Source organism: Equus asinus, chromosome 11, assembly GCF_041296235.1.
Source record: "Equus asinus isolate D_3611 breed Donkey chromosome 11, EquAss-T2T_v2, whole genome shotgun sequence".
NCBI lineage: Eukaryota > Metazoa > Chordata > Mammalia > Perissodactyla > Equidae > Equus > Equus asinus.
This window is the reverse complement of record NC_091800.1, coordinates 33,102,434-33,127,476: the sequence shown is the minus strand read 5'-3', so window position 1 is coordinate 33,127,476 and position 25,043 is coordinate 33,102,434. Positions and strand designations below refer to the sequence as shown.

General features: G+C 37.2%; 2 protein-coding genes across 11 annotated transcripts in view; both read right to left on the bottom strand.

Annotated features, from left to right (window-relative positions):
• The window catches only part of SUGT1 (SGT1 homolog, MIS12 kinetochore complex assembly cochaperone), a 37,891-nt gene extending 37,288 nt beyond the window's left edge, over positions 1 to 603 (bottom strand). Inside the window, exon 1 of the mRNA XM_014854856.3 lies at positions 80 to 603. Coding sequence (XP_014710342.1) covers positions 80 to 117 — 38 coding nt within the window. The 5' untranslated portion in view covers positions 118 to 603. The remainder of the gene's footprint in view (positions 1 to 79) is intronic.
• An 8,065-nt stretch (positions 604 to 8,668) lies between these two features.
• The window catches only part of ELF1 (E74 like ETS transcription factor 1), a 108,179-nt gene continuing 91,804 nt past the window's right edge, over positions 8,669 to 25,043 (bottom strand). For 6 of the 10 annotated variants that reach the window (XM_014854849.3, XM_070480861.1, XM_014854850.3 and 3 more), the window contains exons 4-9: positions 22,856 to 22,963; positions 21,309 to 21,476; positions 17,507 to 17,590; positions 16,221 to 16,413; positions 14,612 to 15,061; positions 8,669 to 10,673 (exon numbers count right to left, since the gene is read on the bottom strand). In XM_014854849.3, the coding sequence (XP_014710335.1) occupies positions 10,067 to 10,673; positions 14,612 to 15,061; positions 16,221 to 16,413; positions 17,507 to 17,590; positions 21,309 to 21,476; positions 22,856 to 22,963 (1,610 nt within the window). In that variant the 3' untranslated portion in view covers positions 8,669 to 10,066. The remainder of the gene's footprint in view (positions 10,674 to 14,611; positions 15,062 to 16,220; positions 16,414 to 17,506; positions 17,591 to 21,308; positions 21,477 to 22,855; positions 22,964 to 25,043) is intronic. The other 4 variants (XM_070480862.1, XM_014854852.3, XM_070480865.1 and 1 more) reach the window with 1 other exon arrangement.

The window sequence follows — 25,043 nt, the reverse complement described above, 5'->3', positions numbered from 1 at the left end:
CAACGACTTCAGCAGGGCTCACTGACCAAGAAAAGCAGGGGAATAAAAATAAACAGCCAAGAGAAGAAAAAGCACGCACCTCTGGGCTGTTGCAGGTCCTGCTGCAGCCGCCGCCATCCCTAATAGTCACTGTTACCGCTGCTGGAGCTGCTACTACTGAGGTTAACAGCTTGGCCACCGCCCAAGGGGGAAGCTTCTGGAGAAACACCAACTGGAGCTTCCGTCCTAAGTAGCCAACGAGCAGCCACGCAGCGCGCCGCGGGGGGAGGGGAGGCGAAAAGCGGGCGCGGGGCCGGCTGGGACGGTGGAGGACCCAGTCTCCCGGCCCGGCCCCCGGTCCCGTGACCTGCGCTGCCAGTTCCCGCCCCTCGCAGCCATGGTTACGGAGGCCTCCGCGGTTCACGTTCGCCCTCTCTTCCACCGCACGCCCGTACGCCAATAGAGCTTTCAGGAGTGATAGCTCAAAGCACATGTGGAACGTATTGTTATGCCTCAGGAACGTGGGGCGTTTGGATGTCTGTTACTAACAGAAGGCACGTGGAGCTCCATTTTCACCGCGGTCCCCATCATGGCTCCCGGAGGCAGCCAAGCCTTTCTTGACCCGTGACGTCATTCGCGGCTACGTGTTTGTTTCCGGGAGCACAGCTTCGGATTGCGCGTCGAGCCGGGATCGTTACGCTGGGAACCATAGCAGACTAGGACTCGCCGGAAGTCGTTCTGTCTTTGCGGAACCTAGAGAGAAGGAACCCTTTTGGTTCCGGTGTGGGTGCGCTGTTCCACTCCCCAGAACAACAGAGGCCCAAGCTTTCTCCCCGGTTGGCTTCCAGGTAGAGAAGGAAAACCTGTTCCGTCCGAAGGCACTGAAGGGAGTAAGGTGGCCTGAAGTTGTCTCAGTGGCTGCTTTTCTTTCCAACCTAGTGGGTCAGGCCCTCCCTCACTCCCTGTTGACACATGCAGGTCAGAGAGAAGAAGCCCCCAGCAAGTTCCACGGGATGGAGGTGGAGGAGCAGAGGGGAGTGGGAGTGAGCGGCTCAGTCAGTAGAGATAAACAAGGAAATGAAGTTGAGCATCTGCTACGTCCAAAATCTAAACTAAGCCCTGGGCTTCGAAGACATTAATGCTCTCCAGAAACTTAAAGCAGTTCTAAGTGCTTAAATGAAAGAAGGGGAATAGTCATGCGATAGCAAGGAGGGGCCCTTAGCCCAATATAAGGTATGGGGATGGATTCCTCAAAGGTGTGATACCTGAGCCTCAGCCTTGAAAGATGAATTAGAATTAATCAATGAAGGAAATGAAAAAGGCATTTTCCGACAGAGTAGAACATGTGTTAAAAAACGGTAAGGAGAGCTCTAAAATTGGTAGAGTCAAAATTCACGTTGCAAGCGGACTGGCTGGAGAGGTAGGTAAATGCCAGGTCATAAAGGGCCAGGTGTGGTCTGCTTAGAAGCTTGGATTTGATTCTCTTAATGATGTTAACTCAGTAAAGTTTTAGGGCTCGGCTGTGGCCGAGTGGTTAAGTTCCCGAGGTCCGCCTTGGTGGCCCAGGGTTTCCCCAGTTTGGATCCTGGGTGCAGACATGGCGCCACTCATCAGGCCGTGTTGAGGTGGTATCCCAACATGCCGCAACCAGAAGGACCAACTAAAATATACAACTATATACTGCGGGGATTTGGGGAGAAAAAGCAGGAAAAAAAAAAAAGATTGGCGTCAGTTGTTAGCTCAGGTGCCAATCTTTAAAAAAAATTTTTTTCAATCCAGAAAGGCAGTAAGTCAAATTTGCATTTTTTTTAAAGAGTTTACTTTTCCTCCTCCCCAAAGCTGGCCGCCCCCCCCCCCCCCCCCCCCGCCAGGTACATAGTTGTATATATTTTTAGTTGTGCAGTATGTGGGACGCCACCTCAGCATGGCTTGATGAGCGGTACTAGGTCGGTGCCCAGGATCCGAACCAGCGGAAACCCTGGGCCCTGGAAGCAGAGGGCACGAACTTAACCACTTGGCCGCAGGCCGGCCCCCCAAATTTGCATTTTTAAAGTATATTATCGTCTGTGCTATGGAAGAATCATTAAAGGGAAAGGAGAGCAGTTGTTGAGAGACAACCTCTGTGTTACAGCCCAAAATGACTCTCAAACAGATCAGTGATTGTGGGGATGGAGAAGAAAGTGAGAATTACAGAAATATTTGAAGTAAAACTGTCTGGGTTTGCTGTGGGTTTTGTTTTTGTTTTTGTTTTGAGGAAAATTAGCCCTGAGCTAACGTCTGTGCCAGTCTTCCTCCACTTTATATGTGAGTTGCTGCCGTAGCATGGCTGACCAGTGGTATAGGTCCAGTCCTGGGACCAGAACCTGCCCAAGCAGTGTGCGCTAAATTTGACCATTATGCCAAGGGGCTGGCACCTCTCAACATATATTTTTTTTTTAAAGTTCAAGGTTTCCAGGTTTGGGAAGAAACACTAAGAGAGCTGGCTTTGGTTCCCTCTTCCTAAGTTGCTCCTTTTGTCTTTTTTTTTTTTTTTTTTTGAGGACGATTAGCCCTGAGCTAACATCTGTTGCCAGTCCTCCTCCTTTTGCTGAGGAAGCCTGGCCCTGAGCTAACATCCATGCTCATCTTCCTCTACTGTATATGTGGGATGCCTTCCACAGCATGGCTTGCCAGGCGGTGCCATGTCTGCACTCAGGATCCGAACCAGTGAACGCTGGGCTGCCGAAGTAGAACGTGCGCACCTAACTGCTGCGCCACCGGGTCAGCCCCTCCCCGCAGAGATTCTTCTGAGACCTTTGTTGTTAAGTAGATGACCACATATATGAGTCTGTTTCCAGGTTCTTATTCCATTGATCTGTCTAACCTTGTACCAGTACCACACTGTCTTAATGTAGCTTTGTAATTCTTGAAGTCCTGTAACTTTTTCTTCAAGATTATCTTGGCTATTCTAAGTCCTTTGTATTCCAGTATTTTGTAAAATTTATTTCCATTTATTTGTAAGTTTTAGAATGTGCTTGTCAATTTCCAGCAAAAAACAAACCCCTGCTGGAATTTTAATTGGGCTTGCATTGGATCCATAGATCTATTTGGGGAAAACTGACATCTTAATATTGAGTCCTCCAATCCATGAATATTACACACCTCTCCATTTTTTTAAGTGGTCTTTAATTTCTCTCAGCAGTGTTTTGTAGATTGCAGTGTAGAGGTCTTACATCTTTCATTAGATTTATACTTGGGTATTTGATTTTTTTATGCTATTTTAAATGGCATTAACAATTTTTTTTTTTTTTTTGAGGAAGACTGGCTCTGAGCTAACATCCGTGCCCATCTTCCTCTACTTTATATGTGGGACCACTGCCACAGCATGGCTTACCAAGCGGTGCCATGTCTGCACCCGGGATCGGAACCGCAGACCCCAGGCTGCCAAAGCGGATTGTGCGCACTTAACTGCTGCGCCACCGAGCAGGCCCAGCATTAACAAATTTTTATACTCTGTTGCTAGCATAGAGAAACACTACTGACTTTTACTTATTGACCTTATATTCAGCCATCTTGCTAAGTTCTCTTATTTCTAATACTTCGTAGGTTCTTTTAGAATTTTCTATGATCACAATCTTGTCATCTGTGAATAAAGGTGGTTTAACATACTGCTGTGCAATCATTATACCTTTTATTTCTTTTTCTTGCTGTCTGTCACTGAATAGGATGTCTGCTATAGTGTTGAATAGAAGTAGTGATAATGGACTTCTTGTCTTTGTTGTAACTTCAGGGGAAACAGTATCAAATGCTTTTTCTGCCTTTATTGAAATGTTCAGATGTATTTTTTCTTTAATATGTTAATGTGAATTACATTGATTTTCAAATGTTCTCCAAATGGCCAGTATGCATATGAAAAGAAGTTCTGCATCAACAGCTATACAGGGACTTAAAATCATAATTCATAATCATAACACTCCCAACAGAATGGTTAAATTGAATTCCAACACCAATCATTGGCAAGGATAGGAAGTGAGCACATATAACTTTCATATATTGCTAGTGGGAGTATAAATTGGCATAACTACTTTAGAAAAATTTTTTGACACTATCTATTAAAGTTACTCATACATATGCCCTTTACCCAGTAATTCTACCATTGGGTATATAACAAAGAGAAAAAGAGTACTTATGTTCATGTACAAGAATATTGATAGCAGCATTATTAACAGAAGCAAAAACTGGAAATAACCTAAATGTCCTTTCATAGGAGAAAAATACTACAGAGCAATGATTAAGAATGAACTACCAGTACACACAACAGTATGGATGAACCTCACAGAAAAAATGTTGAGTTAAAGAAGCCAGGCAGAGTACATCTTGATTGATTCCATTCATATGAAGATAAAAAACTATTTTGAGGGACATCAGAAGGTAATCATGTGGCTGGGAAGGGCCATGAGGAAGCCGCCTTGGATGCAGGCAATTTTACATATCTTGATCTGAGTGGCAATTACACCAATTTATTCAGATGTAAAATTTTATCAAGTTGTACACTTAAGATGTGTGCACTTTACGCATCAATAAAATAGGGGGAAAAATTTAAAACAAAATTGGCAACGAACAATCAGAATTTGAAGTTTAAAAACTGTGACATTTACAATAGCATCAAAAATACTAAATACTGAAAAATAAATGTGATAAAAGTATGTGCAAAACATATACATTGAGAATTACAAAGCATTGCTGAGAGAAATTAAAGAACACCTAATCAAATGGAGACACATTCTACGTTCATGAGTCAGAAGATTCAATATTGTTAAGATATCAGTTCTTCTCAAACTTAGCTATAGATTCAACATGATCCCAATCAAAATTCCAAAGGCCTTTTTCTATTTTTAAAGTTGACAAGCTGATTCTGAAATTCAAATGTAAATGTACACGACTTAGAATAGCCAAATCAACTTTGAAAAACAATAAAGTTGGAAAACTAACACTACGTGATTTCAACACATCAACCTTGTGTATTGGCACATCAAGGTAGACAAGATCAATAGAACAGAGTAGAGAGTCCATCATTAGACCCATACATATATGGACAACTGATTTTCAACAAAGGTCCAAAGGCAATTCAGGGTAGAAAGGATAATTGAAAAAGATAGTCTTTTCAGACTTTTCAATCGAAAAAGATAGTCTTTTCAACAAGTTGGATATACAAAAGCAAAAAGCGAATTTCAATACATAACTTGCACCATCTACAAAAATTAACTCAAAATGGATCATGGACCTAAATGTAAAATTTAAAACTATAAAACTTCTAGAAGAAAAATGTATGTCACCTTGTTAAGCAAAGATTTCTTAGACATGACATCAAAAGCATGGTTCATAAAAGATGTTGATAAATTAGACTTTACCAAAATTAAAAAGTTTCTACACTTTGAAAATATTTGCAGGTCATATATCTGATGAAGAGCTTGTATCCAGAATATATAATGAGTTCTCAAAACTCAGTAATAAGAAAACAACAGAATTTAAAAATGGGCCAAAAAATTTAACCATCACTTCATCAAAGATAGGTGGGTGTCAAATAAGCACATGAAAAGATGCTCAAAATCATTAGTCATTAGGGAAATGTAAATTAAAACCACATTGAGATAACCACTACACACCCATTTTAAAATGGCTACTAAACTTATGGGACAACCATGGTACACAAGAAACTATGGAACCATAGCTGATCTGAAATACACTGCACATCACCCCAAGTCATGAAACTGTCTCAAAGCAACTGATGAGACTGGCTGATCTCTCTTTGGGAAAGAAATACATGTTTCATGTAGGCATAAGCATTTTTATAAGTGTTTGGGCAGGAAAAAGGATGTTAGGGGTGATGGTAGGCTGCATTATTCCTCCCTTATTCCTTGCTCTGGAGCCCCAATTTGTTTGGCTGTCCATCTCCCCAGCACATGCCTAAGTAATTTTGGCAATCCGCTTCCTTGGCCAGCAATTGGTTGAGGAAGGGTATACGACCAATCCAGCCAATGAGCTGTAAAGAGATGTCTGCTCAAGGTGTCTGGGAAAGGTCTCCTTAGTGATAAACAGAAACATAGAAGGAACTACTGCAGCTATCTTGCAACCATGGCAGGAGGCATCCTGGAAACTACACCAAAATCCTGAGGATGGTAAAGCAGAAAGACGGAAGAAATCTGGTTGCTCAGTATCACCACTGAGCTCCTGAATTAACCAATCTGGAAACCTCCTAACTCCAGACTTCTTGTTTCGTACTATTTAATAATTTTGAATTATTGTTTGTTTTAATTGAAAGCGAATCCTAATCGTAACTGACAGTATGATTTTGAGAGTAAAATTTGAAGATAAGGCTGGTGAGAACATGCAGGCCCTCAACTCCATCTGAAAACAGTAAGGAACCACTGAAGGGCTTGACATAATTAAATTGGCACTCCTGTTGCATTGAGAACAGATTGGAGAGGGACAAGGTGAAAACAAAGAGAATGAGAAAACAGTGACCTTTAGATAAAACAAGGGGGAACTCTAACCTTTGAAAAAGTCTTTGGAGCAGCCCAAGAGGAACACTAAGAAACTATTATAAAGGCAGCAGAAGGACAGAAAAGAGTTGGGCACAAAAGTGCAGGCAATAGAGAGTTTAAAGGAAGAGTGAGTTATAAAAGGTTATCAAATGCTGGAGAGGTCAAGGAAGAGAAGGATGGAAATTTTGCAATACGGAAATTGATTAGTGTTTAGTGACCTTTGCAACAGTAATTTCAGGAAATAGTGAGGACAAATGCAATACTACAGAGGGTTAAAGAATGAATGGAAAGTAAGGAAAGCAGCAGGTTAACAGGTTAAGGATAGTGACGTCAACATCACAGGTGCTTCCTTAATAAATACATGTTGAATCAGTGATTTGATGTACCAAGACCAAAGACTTCATGTGAGCTATGCCCCTGTTGAGGAGTTCAGTATGACAGATGAGGTTAGGGGACGCATGGCTAGACAGAGTTCTAGGGAGGAGAAACTTTCCCTCCATCCTCTTAGCTCCTTAGCTGGGCCTGAAAATCAAACTGACAAAGATAGATTAAGGGAGAAAAGCATATAAATATATTTAATGTAAGTTTTACATGACACAAGAGTCTTCGTAAGGAAATGAAGATTCAAAGAAATGGTTAAGCTTGAGCATTTTTATACTAGGTTTGATGAAGAGTAGAAAGTCATGGGACTTCATCAGACTAAAGAGCTTCTTCAAGGCAAGGGAAAACAATTGAAACAAAAAAACAGCTCACTAATTGGGAAAAAATATTTACAAGCCACTTATCCGACAAAGGGTTAATCTCCATAATATACAAAGAACTCACACTGCTTAACAACAAAAAAACAAACAACCCGATCAAAAAATGGGCAGAGGACATGAACAGACATTTCTCAAAAGAAGATATGAATATGGCCAATAGACACATGAAAAGATGTTCATCATCGCTAATCATCAGGGAAATGCAAATCAAAACTACACTAAGATATCACCTTACCCCCGTTAGATTGGCAAAAACATCCAAAACCAAGAACGACAAATGTTGGAGAGGTTGTGGAGAAAGAGGAACCCTCATACACTGTTGGTGGGAATGCAAACTGGTACAGCCACTATGGAAAACAGTATGGAGATTTCTCAAAAAGTTAAAAATAGAAATACCCTATGACCCAGCCATCCCATTACTGGGTATCTATCCTAAAAACCTGATATCAGATATCTCAAGAGTCCGTTGCACCCCTATGTTCATCGCAGCATTATTTACAATAGCCAAGACGTGGAACCAGCCTACATGCCCAGAAACTGATGATTGGATAAAGAAGATGTGGTATATATACACAATGGAATACTACTCAGCCATAAAAAAAGACGAAATTGGCCCATTCACAACAATGTGGATGGACCTCGAGGGCATTATGTTAAGCGAAATAAGTCAGTCAGAGAAAGACGAACTCTATATGACTCCACTCATAGGTGGAAATTAGTATATTGAGAAGGAGATCTGATCGGTGGTTACCAGGGAAAAGGGGGGGTGGGGGGAGGGTACGGAGGGGGAAGTGGTGTACCCACAACATGACTAACAAAAATGTACAACTGAAATTTCACAAGCTTGTAATCCATCATAACATTAATAAAAAAAAATAAAAAAAAAAAAAGAAAGTCATGGGAAATGAGAACAAAAGGGTCTGAGCTAAGGGTAGTAAATGGGGAAACTTAACAAGGCATGTTCATTCAGATTCTTCTCTGCATCCTTCTGTCTTCACAGATAAGGATGCTCCTTTTAAAATTATATTTTGGGAGAAAATGACTAGGTGGAAGTTACTCCTGGGTATAGGCGAATTGGATTGAGATTTTAATTTTCTTATATTTTTCTATGTTTTCTAAGTTTAACAACTGATCTAATTTCTAATTAGAAAATTTGTTTTTTAAAGTGTGCTTAATATTATTGCTGAGAACATTTTATTTTTTAATTTTTGGAGGTTGGGGATTCATTGTGTGAGGTCTGGAAACTGCCATTTGCATCACAGAAAGGAAAAATGAGAGGATGACATTCGGCAATTCTAATCTGTTATATATATGAGTTTGTTATATAAACATTTAATAACACTGAATGCTAGCAACATTTTCTGTATACTTGTTCTTAAGAAACATTTGCTTGAAAACACAAACTGAGAATTTTTACATGATTTATTTAATAATAAACCAATTAAAGATACAAAAACGTTTAGAGGATTCCAAAATTTAAATTTTTGTTTAAATACAAATTCACTCTGTAATATGAAAACATATAATATTAGACCTCTAAACATAACGATTTTTCATCTACAAAAATTTCTTTGCTATACTAGAAAATTTGCAGAAAACAATTTTTCTTGTGAAATTAAATGTACATTATTTACAGTTGAAAAAGTAGTCTAAAAACTATTTCATTTCAGAATCTTGGATATATATGTATATTATCTTTGTATGTACTCCCCTCCCCCTCACTCCCAGTAAAAAAATGATCCAAAATATAAAGCAATTATGCTTTTATAGCAACTGACAGATTAGCCCAAGGCTTTGTTGCTTTCTGGGCCCTTAAGAAAGAACCTTGACTCTTTCAGAATAGCAGTATATCACTTAGCACTCAGCAACATAAGTTTACTAAGGGACCACAGTGCACAGTGGCCTAAAGAGTTAATGAACAAAAAGTATTTAGGAATTCAGGTTCGTAGCAGATCTTACAGATAATAGAAGAATGAATTTTGTAGGTCCACTTACTTTTCTGCAATTTTTTAGCTTAATATTTACATTAGGAAACAATCTGACAATGTTTTAATTGATACAACTTTAAAATATAGGAGTTGGAATCATAAAATTTAGAACTAGTAAGGAAAATGGAGATCATCTAGTCTAATCCAATGCACCCTTTTCTTTTATGAGAGAAGTGAGGCCCAAAACGATCAAGTGGCTTGCCCAAGGTTACACAAGTTAGCAGGAGAGCCACTATCCTGCTTCTGGAACAGGTTTGGCCATATCATGGGCACATTCCAATTTTCAATGTTATTTTTACATATTCATGGTTCATTATACAGTGCAACCAACTGAAGTCAATCTAAGTGAAATCATAATTTTAACAAAGCATAAAATAGATGTCTTGCATTTGAAAGAGTCAAGACTTAACTTACACAAGTGGAATGAAAATAGTTCCTATATAAATTTCCTGTTGCCTTATATTGAAGTACTCTATTTACAAAAGAATCAGAAAAGCTAATACAATGTAAAATTAAAAAAGCTTTAAAAATTCTTATATAGCAACTGAAAAAATCTCAAAAGAATGTCTTCATAGTATAAAATTCCTGTTCCTTCACAATTGAATTCTGAAACACATGGAGAACAAAGAGAAACACCTGGGTTTTCCTCCCTCATCTAACAAAGTCAAAATTAACTCTAAATTATTATTTTTGACAGTAAACTACAAAATTAGGAATATCTGTAGAACTTATCTTAGAATCAATTACATAGTTTGCATATGACTGGAAATATTCAATTACAAAACAATCAGCCATAATTCCTTTGGTATATTAATTAAAAAGAGTTGGAAGGTTCCAGCAGTTCATTTTGTTTCACAGCTACCTGAGAGGTAAATCCATTGGAATTGGATACCACCATCACATAAGGCTGTGGCTGTTGCTCAGTTTTCTCAGTGTCTTCTTTCAAATTATCTTCGACCTCCTTTTTCTCTACTTCCTGTACAAGAGTTTTTGTTTCTTGAGCTTTGATAACTGAAGTGATTACAGTGCCAGGTGGGTGAGCAACCAGCTGTGAACTGCGAGGAGAAAAGGTCACCACAGGGGTAGTAGCACTGAAGGACGGAGATGAAGCCATACTGGCGGTTCCATTGCAAATGGACTGAACGTTGCTAGTAAGAACCTGCTGTACATGGGCAGGGCTCAAGACAATTGAAGGAGGAGAGCCTGGCTTCTGCGACTGTAGCATGACATTTTCCTTCAGTACTGTCATGGGCTGTGATGATGGAATAGCTTGCAAAATAAATTTCTGAGATCCAGCACCTGATGATGGATCTGTGCTGGCTATAACTGTTGTGATTGGCACTGTCTGGAGTGTTACTGTATGCAAATGCTGATTCCCAGGAGACACGACCACTGGAACTTGGGTTGGAGCCTGTATAGTCCTATTGAGATTATGAAATAAAAGTGAGAAAATTAGCATATTCTACATCATTTAAAACTTTAACATTTGACAAGTCATTTTGACATAATACAAGTTATATTTAAATGCTACTTCCCATATTTTCAATACAACATTACAAACCTTGTGCTAGACCCGACCCTGTATTAAACACTGTACACACAGAAATGCTCAACACAAAATTCTCAGGCATTGACTATAATACTATCTGGTGGAAAAAAAGGTCTGTACGAAGTGCCACATTAACACAAACGGGGAAGCAATTTTGTTGCAGAAGAAGGATATCAAAACGTTTGGCAAGGAAGTTATGTATGAGCTGCTTGAAAGAAAATTACAAATTTTAAAACAAAAGTATTGAATTCACTCTCATTGTTTTATTTTATTTTATTTATTTTTAAAAGATTGGCCCTGAGCTAACATCTATTGCTAATCTTTTTTCTTCTTCTTCTTCTCCCCAAAACCCCCCAAATACATAGTTGTATATTCTAGTTGTAGGTCCTTCTAGTTGTGCTATGTAGGACGCTGCCTCAGCATGGCCTGATGAGAGGTGCTAGATCTGCACCCAGGATCCAAACCAGTGAAACCCTGGGCCGCTGTAGCCGAGCGCTCAAACTTAACCACTCAGCCACGGGGCCGGCGCCGTTGTTGTTTCTTTGAATAACATGAAGTCAGAGTCGAAATTAAAATTTGTAAAAACTGAGCACACATACCATAAATCAATTAAGAAAAGCTTAATTGATTTCAACATAGACACATGCAATTATGTGAGATAAAAGGAAATGAGTAAAGGAAAAAACAGAAAAAAACATCTTGGAACTTCATTGTAAAAACTGATAATTCATGCAATTTATGTGAATCAACCAGCAGTATGGCAAATCACAAAGTTCACTGCTTTGACTGAATTGCTTGCATTAAAACACTGTCTCCACTACTTACTAGGTGAGACTAGGCTCCTTGGCCTCTCCTTGTCTCAGTTTTCTCATCTGTAAAATAGGAATAATATTACCTACATCTCATTGAGCTTGAGGATTCTTTACATTAATGTACACGTAAAGTGTATCAAATATACAGCGTGCTTTCAAAGTGTCAGCTTTTGTTATATTAATTTAATAATTAATCTAATTTTAAGTCATTTATATTCCACCTTCTCTCAACTACAGAAAAATTTTTTTAAGGTCTTTGATTTTATTAATAAGTAGTCATAAAATCAAAAAAGATATAGTCAAACTACCGTTAATTTTCTTAAGAGTGATAAAATGGTTATTTAGGATAATGTAGGTTGAAATATTTAGGGGTGAAATGTCATACTGAGATCAACTTACTTGACAAACAGCCAAACAGGAAAAAGGGTATAAATATAGAGAGAAAAAAAAAATGAGGCAAAAAGCTATCAATTGTGAACCTAGGTGGATGGTAAATAGGTGTTCATTGTACTATTTCAACTTTTCCATATTTTGAAATTTTTCATAATAAAAAGTTTGGGTAATTGTAAATGCAAAAAAGAGAAATCACTAAACAAGAAATTAACCTAATGAAAAACTATTCTAATAAAACGTTAAAATTTTAGAATGATATGGACAATTTGCCTGAAATTTATTTAACACTTGTTCTTTCTTTTTATATAATGGAAAGGAACAAGATAACAGCAAAACCTGAATAGTTACATTCAGGAGCTGTCAACTGTTGCTATTCATTAACATTTGCCTTTTCATATCTAGTAATTTCAGGGAATAAAATGCATTCTATTAAAGGTTTAACTGCTTTAAAATAAGTAGGATTTGGGGGAGGAAAATAAAAGATATAACCAAATGAGAGAAGAATGTTTTAAAAAGTCAAAGAAATTATTAAGAATGTGTATGTACACACACACACATACAAATACAGGATGATTTCTACAATAAGAAAGTATGTGTTAAAGTTTGAAAAGTTAAATTTTGTATTTCTTCATTCTACAAGTAGTCCATTCAGGACTCATTACTCCAATAGGAGATAAAGAATGAATATATTCACTACTTCAAAAGGAATTCTATAAATATGATGGGGTATTATATGCCAGATACTATGTTAGGTGTTAGGAAAAGGACAATGAATAAACTCTGGCTCCTATAGATTTAAATATATAGGAGGATTTAAATATATAGGCATTGAAGTCAACACCACCCAGTTTATGTACCAGAATGAGGTACAGGCAAGCAGTCAGTCTTAGCTGGAAAGCAAGGGAGGAATTATGAGCAGAGAGTGAGAGCTGGCAGCTCAGGCTATAGAAATTGGACTGCACTCTGTGTGCAACACAGATCTAACAAAAACTGCAAGAAGGCAACATAACAAAACTATGACTAGTAGTAACATATAGGTTGGACTGAAGAGAAAAAATATTAGAGGCAGGAAGCAAGCAGAGAATCCACAGAACTCTCAGGGACCACAGAAGTGAAGATTCTGAAACATACAGCCGAGATAATCACAATGTTTTAATAACTGGCATTGAATCTTATCAGAAATTGACATTCAGGGTAATATAGTATCCAATACAATATCACAATCTAATCTTTCAGAGCTGGTGGGGTGTGGTTTTTTGTTTTGTTCTCAAGATCTAAAAAGCAAACTTTGATTACAGATGCTAAAAAACCAATGAATCACTCCAAAAGGGGAGTCCTAGTGATTAGCTCTGGCCATTGTATGTTTCCTATCAACACAAATACACATAATTATAAAACGACAAAAAGCCTAGATACCTATGGGAGAAACCACATACTTCCAATTTAATACTCAGTCATCACACGTAACCAGTAAGACATAGAGGAAAATAAAACATTAAAAAGAAAATAGAGCATGTTAAATAAGTACTCCTTTACTAACAAAGATGTATCATTCCTGTCCAATAAAAATAGAAAAAATGAGGTCTTAATACTCCTTGCAAGACAACTAAAGATTTCAGAGAATTTGATTTTCACAATGTTAAAGGTTTAAGTAAACTATTCAAGGAAGACTGAATCATCTAAGTCTGTCTTGACTCTAGGTAATGTCTACTAACTGCAAGATCAATTGAACAAAAACCCAGCATTTATATTCTGGAATATACAAATGTAAGACTGAAGTTGGCTAAACAAAATAATCAAAGAATCATTTTCATTGGATTTGGAAGGACTCCTATATTTTATTATAATTCATGTTCTGGAAATTCATGACAGAAGAAATAGAAAAAGAGAAGGCTGCAAATGTCCATCTAATTTTCTGCCTTCTTCCCTTTCTCCCATTCTAAATCAGCTGAGACCCACGCCCGAATTTCTGAAAAGGATCACTCTAAAAGCAGATAGGGTTTTCTTGGTTAATTAATTGTTTTGTATCTTTCCTGTAGCTATGAGGCAAATTTGATTTGATTATGCCAAAAAAAACCCTATTCTTCCACCTTCTGCCATTCTAAAAGCCTGAAAAAGAGGACCTTAGATTCTGGGTCTCCCTACCTGTTTGAACTTTAGAACTGTTTCATGATAGGATCTTCCCAAAGAATAATGTTTATTTCTCGGAATTCAATGCATTCCAAAAGGTCAAAATGTGTCAATCTATGTTGAATTTTTACAGCTTCTGACTGTTTGAAAAAAGATCTGAAACCATCCTCTGGATTTTCTTATATGTGGATCCCTTCCTGTATGGATCAATCCAGTTACACAAATGTATAGTGGACTAGACTTAAATTGATAGAATAACATCAAGTAATGTCAGAGTTTAAAAATAAGGCATCACTGATACAATCAGAGGTCTGATGTAATACACATTGCTGCTGAAACAATCTGTTGACCAAGAGTTCTAGCTTGAAATCTATATAATTTTTATTTTCACTTCTAATCTTGACACCTGTAACGAGTCATGGCTCAGGTCAGAAACATCACATAATGATTTGCATCGGTAACTTCAGTTTCTCACCTAATACTCTGAACGGAAGAATTTAATGTTTCATCCTGCACGCAGTTGGTGATGGCTGCTTCTCCATCTGGGACAGCTTGTACTGGCTGTACTACATGAATAGTCCGGAAGAGCTGGGTGGGGTATGGAGACTGTGTGGGCTGCACTGTCCTCAGAACTTCTGATGGCTGTGCAACTTCCACAGGATCTTTGGGTTTTGCAGCTTTAGAATTCCCTGGTTTTAGAACGGTAGTGGCTCCTCCTTTTATCCCTGGACTTGAAGACACTCTCGATCGGCTTGCTTGGTTCCTACTTGAAGTGGTTGTCGAAGACAGGGATGGATCTGAAGACTCTATGCTGGAACTTGCATCCTCATCATCTATATAAATAAGATCTTTTGGCATTTCCTTAAACTGATACACCAAGCGCTGACCTTCCACTTTTGCCAGAATACCCCTTTGGTAATAGTACCTATTCAAAGAAACAATTTCATCAATATTTTATTCAATTTAACATAAATTGATGTTTAACAAAATAAAAATTTCCTAATCATAAACCAAAGTTTAAAGCTAGAAACAAGTGAGAAAAGAATTTCTAAATGAAGGTCAGTTATTTTATACAAGATAATATAATTAAAAACATTCTTTTCTAAACATGTGTTAAACGCACATTTACTTACAAAGAGAGAAAAAGTCCTTATTACCAACTAAATCTGAAATCAATTCTCATTAGGGGATTGTTGATAAAGTATATGGATTATTCTAGCTCTTCTTTTTTTCCTTCTTCTACCTTCTGTTGACTTGCTGGAACAATCAAATCTACTGCTACAAACCTCAAGAAATGATTTCCCTTCCACAGCTTCCTATAACACCCCTACCCGTTTAAATTTGATTCTGTAAATCCGATTCCGTTTTCTGTATAAAATTTAATGATAGCCAAATAGAAGTGATTCAAATTTTGTCAATGATTTAAATTAAATCAGGAACCAATAAGTGTGAGTTAAAAAAAACAACCAGAAACTGTTACTAAATAGTTTTAGTTTAAGAAGATTATCAAGTATCAGATCATTGCTATTTCCAATAAATCTTTCTCAAATATATGCATATCTTGAATAAATGACATGATGACAGAAAAACAAACTAAAAGAGAGTTTAGGAATAAAATGATACCCTAGTTCAAAATTTTCACCATCTTTAATATTCTCAAAGCATTAATTTATTCTACCCATAATATATTATATGTCACACCTGAGATTAACGTTTAATAATGCATCCTCTTAGTAAGCACCTGCATCACCACTATTTGTACTTTGTGCTGAACTTAATTTTAATGGCTCAAAACAATGAGAGCTGTGGTCAGTTTACAATTCCTGATGACAGCTTAACATTTCCTGATCTCTTGATAAATAAAATATCTGTTTCTTGCAGAAAGATTATTTTTGGAAGGAAAACATTTTCCAAGATTGGAATAAGATTTCAATTTAAATGTACACTGATTTCTATAAGTAGTGTGGCTTTAGCACTTCAATAAATAAAATTCACCATTTCCTTTATTCCTCAGTATTTTAGAAGTTATCTATTTTTTAGGAAATGATATTCTTAATACAATGAACTACAAAAACTTCACATACCTGAGAGCTCTTCCCATGGTCTCATAGTTCATATCAGGTTTGTTTTTGTGCTTTCCCCACAACCTGGATACTGCTTTAGAATCTACCAATTTAAAAATGCCTTTTTCTCGCTGGGTCCATTTTATATATTTAGGACAAGTAGCTTTGTCCTGGAGCAGTGCCAGTAAAAACTCCCAAAGATAAATTGTGTTTCCTGAAACAAAAACAATTTCTTTTTAGCAGACCAAAATTTCCTTTGAAACAGTACAATACAACACAACTAGAAGTCTCATAAGTTCCAGTTATAATTATATAAAAATATTACATAATTCAGTTAGTATTGGTAATATAACGATCATAATTTTTAGGGACTGATTTGCTTTTTTTTTAAAGATTGGCACCTGAGCTAACAGCTGTGGCCAATCTTTTTTTTCTTAAAGCTTGGCACCTGAGCTAACAGCTGTGGCCAATCTTTTTTTCCTTAAAGATTGGCAGCTGAGCTAACAGCTGTGGCCAATCTTTTTTTTTTTCCTGCTTTATCTCCCCAAATCCCCCCTGGTACATAGTTGTATATCTTAGTTGCAGGTCCTTCTAGTTGTGACATATGGGACGCCACCTCAACGTGGCCTGACAAGCGGTGCCATGTCCACACCCAGGATCCAAACCAGCGAAACCCTGGGCTGCCGCAGCAGAGCGCGAGAACCTAACCACTCGGCCACAGGGCTGGCCCCTGATTTGGTATTTTTATTAGTCCCACATAAGATGTCTAAACAGATCAGTCTTGTGAATTAGATTTGTGATGACTTAAAGAGAAAGTCAATTTTGACTTGAGACAATTTTTTCCTATTTCTTTAAGAACCGCTACATACAAGAAACAGTTGAAAACAGTTATACAAAACCTTACAATAGTTGTTCTCTTTATATTAGAGCCAGTGGATTAGCCACAACAATTTTCTCTAAATTTGGACAGCAATTACGGAAATACTAGAACTCCAAGACAATGTAATAAAGTGTCTATGAACTGAAAACTTAACCTGGCTGAACTCTTCCAAGAGACTTATTATTAATAAAAGGATGGATTATTTCAACAGGTAAGTGAAAATCTCTTAAACAGATTTCTTGGGCTACATTATTACCAGTCTCTTTACAGAAAGTGGCAACCATATCTTATAAGCATGCAGCAGCAATAAGATCCATTTCAATACCTCAAGAAAACTAGTTTCTACTTACAATATGCAGACATTTTAAAACAATCTTAATGTTATTTGACCCGTAAGTATTATAGGGAGGGTTATAGTTGTACTCACCCTTCCCATCTTTGTTTTTCTTCTTCACAGATATGTTTGGTGTAGTGGCTGGGGAATCTGGTCGTGGTGGTTTGGTTTTTCTCCCTGAAATCAGAACGGCTCTGCATAAATATTTACCCTCAAAAGTGAGAGAGAATGGACAATGTGACTGTTCATAAATGCTATTTTTGTCATTTATCCTAAATTTCAAGCACTAAATACTCAATACATGGATCACATATACTGGTCTCCTAAAATGCTATTTACTAAAAGTAAAATAACTTCAGTAAAAATTTAGCATTAATGTAGGTTAGATCACAAACTTTCATGCAGGAAATGATAGTTCAGCTCATTTGTAAAAAATAAGGTTAAGTTTAAAACATTATATCTTGTCTTTCAGGTGACAATACTGATGGTGCTTTCGTAATATTTGGGAGAATTCTTCATGCTGATAAAACTTGGGCTCAAAAAATAAGCCATATAGGTTTGTCTCTCTGTTGGTTATGTAAGCTTTTTAAGGCAGAAGAAACGGATTCTTAGCTTTTCTCTCTTCCAAATGCATCTCTGCCTAGAGCTAGTTCTCAAATACTGGAAACTTCCCAAAACTATAGAAATATGAAAAACAAGTGAGGCAAAACTTTGGTGAACCATATAGTCAATTTTTATTTTCCTGTTTATTTTTGAATATCTCATTTTTGTATATTTCCATCAATCCACAGCAAACAAACTTCATGGTTATCCAACATCCAATTTCTAAACAAGTCCATTCCAACAGTGTTAAACTGTATTTTGTGCAGCCTTAGTCTGGGTCAACCAACTATTCTAAATCCTTGTTGTGACCCTCTTTTACCACTTATCTAGAATCACAACTTGGTGACAACATTGCTGTGATTTAAGTTGAGATGACGATGCTCTGAACAGACTACCACTCTGTATATGAGAAAACAATGAGGATTCAATATAATTGGATATTTTAGTTTGTACGTCTTACCCCAACATTCGTGAGGCTGACTCTCTCTGGGTTACTCTTGGTGACTCTCTCTGAATTCTGGGTTAACATAGGACAATAACTTAGAAAAGCAGAATTCTACAGCTAAAGTCACAAGGTTAATAACAACTCATCACTAGGCAAACTGAATAGAAAAACATTTCTGAAGTTAGGATGAATAACAGTCAGGGAGAAGAGGGTCAAAGAGGGTCACTCTTCAGGTCATGTTGTCGCAAACGGCAAAATTTCCCTCTTTCTCATAGCTGAATATTCCATTGTGCGTGTATATATATCACATCTTTTCTATCCATTCATCCATGGACGGACACTTAGGTTGTTTCCATATCTTAGCTACTGCGAATAATGCTGCAATAAATATAGGGGTGCAGATATCTCTTTGAGATCGTGTGTTCATTTCCTTTGGCTATAAACCCAAAAGTGGAATTGTAGGATCATATGGTATTTCTAGTTTTAAGTTTTTGAGGAACCTCCATACTGTTTTCTATAGTGGCTGTACCAATTTAAATTCCCACTAACAGTGTATAAGGGTCCCCTTTTTCCACATGCTTGCCAACATTTATTTCCTGTCTTTGTGATGACGGCCATTCTAACAAGTGTGAAGTGATACTTAATTGTGGTTTTGATTTGGATTTCCCTGACAATTAGTGATGCTGGGCATCTTTTCATGTACCTGTTGGCCATTTGTGTGTCTTCTTTAGAAAAATGTCTATTCAGGTCCTCTGCCCATTTTAAATTAGATGACTTGTTTTTTTTCCTGCTTTTTCTCCTCAAATCCCCCCCAGTACGCAGTTGTATATTTCAGTTGTGGGTCCTTCTAGTTGTGGCGTGTGGGACGCCACCTTAGCATGGCCTGATGAGCGGTGCCAGGTCCACGCTGGGGATGCGAACCAGTGAAACCCAGGGCCGCTGAAGTAGAGCATGCAAACTTAACCACTTGGCCATGGGACCAGCCCCAGATTACTTGTTTTTTTGCTATTGAACTATATGAGTTCTTTATATATTTTGGATATTAATCTCTTATCGGATATATAGTTTGCAAATATTTTCTCCCATTCCGTAGGTTGCCTTTTCATTTTGTTGACTGTTTCTTTTGCTGTGCAGAAGTTTTTTAGTCTAGTGTAGTCCCACTTAATTTTTGCTTTTGTTGTTTGTGCTTTCCATCTTATATCCAAAAAATCGTTGCCAAGTCAGAGTGTATTATTCCATCTTGACTAGAAGAGGAAGTTCCATCTGGTATTTTTTAATAGTCATATTTTTTGACCATGTTTTTTTATTCTTTTGCTTTAATAATTATAATCATATTCACAGAAAGTTTCTATTTGATAACTCTATTATCTGAAGTTCTTAGAGAACTAACCCTAGGGTTTTCTGTGTCTGCTGCCGCTCACTGAGGAAGTGTCTTCCTCATGTGTTCTGTGATACCAAAATGTGAGTTCACCTTCAACAGGGTTTTATTTGAGGAAATCCTGTGCAGCCTGGGTTTCATGTATGACTTGCCAGAGCAATTCTACAAGAGCTTCTGCCTGGTGCCCCAAATTTATTGCCAGCCTGGGGCCACTTTAACGTTAATTACTTGGCTTGGAATTCCTAAAGTCAGTGATAGTTTAAAATCTAATAAAAAACCTAGGTTTTTAAAGTAAGCCTAGGGGCCGGCAGGCCCAGTGGCGCAGCGGTTAAGTGCGCATGTTCTGCTTTGGCAGCCCGGGGCTCGGATCCTGGGTGTGAACATGGCACCGCTTGGCAAGCCATGCTGTGGTAGGTGTCCTGCATATAAAGTAGAGGAAGATGGGCACAGATGTTAGCTCAGGGCCAGTCTTCCTCAGCAAAAAGAGGAGGATTGGCAGCAGATGTTAGCTCAGGGCTAATCTTCCTCAAAAAAAAAATTTTTTTAAGAAAATTTTTTTAAAAAAGCAAGAATTACGAATTCTCAAAGGAAGAATTTCTCCACTCAGAGCCCCAGCTGAGAAATGCAAGCTTCCCTGATATCAGTCTGTACCAATAGGTTTTTCCCCTGAAGGTAATAGCCTTTCCAGGATCCCAATTATATGCTGAGGTCTCCGTCTAATACCCCACCTTGCATTGAACCAAGACTTAAGCATCTCCCTCTACATGGGCAATAAAACCCAAGCCCCTTGGGCATCAAGACTGACATACCGTTCTCAGCCCCTGAAAGCCACTACTACAGCATCAGCTCACTCTTATTGTTTTTATTTTTCCCTTCATTTTGGGCTCTTGGCATTTCTCTTACTTTCATGTGAAGTTAGGTTACTGGGTGGCTGGTGACGCCATTTATTCAACAGGCTGGAGTAGAATCAGAAGGCAATTAAATTGAAAGTGTGTCAGACTTTAGAATCCAAGTATGGGCCTAATTTGTGAAAAGTTAAAAAATTCCCTTTAAGACATTCTAACATTTTCCTCTTCAATTACTTACCCACTGATTTCCAACTCCTATTTTTCCCAGTGGAATCTATGCTGATGGTTTTCAAACTATGACCTGTGGGAGGAAGCTGACATGCTTTTACCCACAAGCTCTCTCTGAGCTTGGATAAAAGGGTTTAGATAAAAGGTTGAGGTCTTTAAAAGTTGGAAGAATCCCTTTTCTTTGAGGTAGGCCAAATATTTGAAATGAATAAAATAACGTAATTTAAAAAAAAAATTAATCCAATATGAAGAAATACCTCTTAATTTATCTTTTGTGCCCTCAATTTTTTCTTATATACATTTTATTTGGTGTAAAAATATCCTTGAGTAAAAATTATATTTAGATTCCACATCAAGATTTGAAGGTTTGCCCTAAACAAATTAACCACCCACCTTTCTTTCTCTTGGGTTGTTCTGGCGATGAGGCTCCCGGTGAGTGTGCATATGTCTCTTGAACCTGGTGAGTTTCCATTACTTCAGGAATCCCATCTAATGTGACGGATACATGGGTGATTGGGGCAACAACAATGTCATCTTCAGATGAACTAAATATATTATTATCTAATGGAAATAAAATCAACTAATTATAATCAACTTTGTATTATAAACCAAAATAATTTCATAAAATAATTTCCTGTTTCTATGCAGATTAAAGTAGAATTAAAATCTTGAAATCTAGTCCCTGCTTTTTATTTTCTCTGCCCTAAATCAGATACCCTAGGTCAGTCTAGGCTTGACTGGACTATTCCAATGTCTTCATTACTTGATTTCCTATCACCAGTCTATCTCGTCTCTCTTCTCCATTCTTCACATTGCTGCTGAAGTTATTCTCTGAAACCTAAGTCTGATCTGACCACATTATTCTTCTTTATAAAAAAAGAAGACCCTGAAACACCCTGAAAATTAGAAATAAAAATAAAATTGACATATCTTCCCATAGTTTATAGGGGAAAAAAAGAACAACCCAAACTTCAGAGCATGCCTTTTGAAGCTTCCAAAATGTAGATCAAACCTACCTTTCCAATCTCATCTCTCAGCCACCATGAAGCTTACACTTCAGCTATACCAAAGCATTTTTCTCTGAAACAGTTCATTCTTTTCTACAGATGTGTCTTTTGCTCAATCCATTCCCTCTACTTTGAATGCCCTTTCCTGTCTCCTCTACCCTTTAAAAGCTTACTTGTCACTTAGAGGCCAGGTCAAGCACTCCCACCATAAAGCCCGTCTCTGACGTTCTCAGCTAGAGTACCCCCTCCTTCCAGAACCTTGCTATCCTTCTCAGAGACTTTACTTTTGGCTTTTACAGTTATTTACATATATGTCTTCAAAATTAAATCATAAGCTCGAGGAAAGAAACAGTATCTGTTCATTTGAATATTACCTTATTGCCTAATACACTTCTATGCATATAGAAAATATTCAATAAACATTTTGAATTGATTTAGTAATAATTAATTTTATGAGTTTGACAACGTTCTTATCAAAAAAGCCCAAAGAAGAACATAGATTTAAAAGCAGATCAATAAAGTGGGAGTGAATTTTATTCCATTAAGTGTTAGAAAATTTTTCAATGGATTTTTGTCTATTCACTGATAAACATCTATAGAGATCACTAAATTATAATAGTACGGGCTCCTAATACTCTAATACTTTGACCAATGAGGTTAAGAGACAAATTCTGCATAATCTGCTATTTGACAACTAAATAAATTACTCATTTATTCCTAAAGGCCTCACTTCCCCAATTTTTAAAAAGTCTTTTTTAACTTACACTTTAGTAAAGGTGCCTCAACTAGTACCATACCTTAAAATGCACCTGGGACACACAAAACATAAAACATGGTCTCTGGTCTCTTAATTTACCACCTAACAGAAAGAGACGGCAAGAATCACTTTTCAAAGTATATAAACATGAACAATCCTAACACATAACCACTCACTTATTCGTTTTTCATCCAGCATAGGGCCAGGAGAATCCATATTCAGGAGAGCCTCAGCAGCCTCGATAGTTTCAATTGTTTCATCCCCATTATGACAGGAAGCTTCAACTACAACACATTTAAAGAAAAAACAGAATTAGTTACAAGATATCCGCTGTTCTAAAATGCACAGATTCTGGTCTCTTAAACCAGGATACATCACTTAACATTTGGGTTTATATACATACTTTGTATCAACATATAAAATCTATACTGAATATGACTATTAAATATTTATCTATTTCTTATTTTTAAAAGAACTTTGCAAGATGTGGAGTTTTTATTAAAAAACAAAACAAAAACCCTGTAAGATGCTGGGAGGTAAAAGAGAAGGAAAATAAGCTGGTTTCTGGAGGGAAACCACTAGTTAATTCTCCAATAATTCTTACATTTTCAAGAATAAATAAGATGGCTATTGGACTTGATTAGAAAGGGTTCAGGAATGACAGTTGGAAATCTCAAGTGTGCCACTAAACTAGGATGTCACTGGGCAAGTCATTTTGTTTCTGTAGACTCCACACTATAAAATGACTGGGTTGATATTCTCAAGTCCCCCTTCAGCTCTAACACTGATTCCAATGCTCTAGTTCGCTGATAGGAATGAACATGGGTCTCTGTTAATCTCCGACTCTTCTTCTATTCCTCTATAATTAACGAACTGCCACCATCTCCAAAAAGTTTTAGTCAGTCACATTACTAGAACCTAAACATCCTTTGATAATTATAGTATTTTGGTACCACTCTTCTCTAGTTGTGCTATAGAACACTAATTCCCCTACTTGAAAATTAATCCAAGTATACGCTAGATACTTGACACTTCTCTGCATCCCAGACCGATGTCTAACATAGATGCCTAGTGAATTCCTCGATGGCTTCTAGCCCCTTGGCTCCAGGATCAGCACCAAGAAACTAAATAAAGAGCTAAAAATGCCCTTTTTTATGGATAAATTCGATATTCATCATCCATAATCCCTCATACTTACTTGCTGTATTTCCCCACGAATATTTGTGATAAAAATTAGACATCATTTTTAAAAGTTTGAAAATATACATATATGAAATCATGACTTCCAGATTCAGGGTTAGACTGACAGTATAATTTTTAATTTACACAGGTTTAAAGTTTTAATTTACACTTTTAATTTTACACAGGTTAAAGAGTAAATATAAACAAAGTACTTAAAGCAAAAGTTCTCTCAGTCAAATGAATGATAGTGATCATTTCCACATTCTTCTCTCCCCATTTCTATTCAATCCAGAGAATGAACAAAATCATCTTCCTTTTCATTATTAATACTATAACCCAATTTCCAAGAAATTGGCAGCTCTTTGAAATTTAACTTAACTTTCCATTAGAATATTATAACATTTATTATCCTAAATATTTCCTAAACAGTTCACATTCTCTTTAGACTGAAGATCTCTAAGAACCTAGGAAATTCTTAATCTTCTCTAAGTTCTCAATTGGCAATAATACTGAATGCCTATCACTCAAACAATTGTGCTAGGAAATGTGTAAGCTACAATAGTACAACACATGACCTTTTTCCTTATCCACTGGTAACTGACACTCAGATACTATTTAAGAGAACAACAAACTGATTAATTTTATGGTATAAAATAGACTGACTACAGGCACTGTATACTGCTATAAGTTTAGAAGGCTTCCTAAAGAGATGACCTTAGGCTGAGTCATTTAAGATAGTTAGGATTTAAATACTTAGAGAGAAAGAGAGAGAAATTAAAGCAAGAAGAATAGTAGAAGGACATGAGAATAAGAATTTTGCATTTAAAAAAATGAGGTAACTGGTCTGTATCATTATAAAACAAAATATACAACCACTAAAGGCTGTTATAATAACAGCAGATTTAGTTAACTTGCTTTAGACACTGATATGGCTGACTGCCTTCCCAAGGGAGGAATCTCACGATGGGAATGGAAGGGATGGACTGCTGAAGGAGCAAAGAGCCAGAAAAATTCCTGAAGGATGCAAACAAAGAAGTTCAGGATCTAAGGTCATATACTAGTCAGCTCCTCTCAATTAGGAAGAAATTCCTAACAAAGAACATTTTCTTCCATAAAATAACTGTATTTTATTTTATGGGCTAACACTGGGAGTCCCCACAACCTGTCAAACCAGAAGAGAAG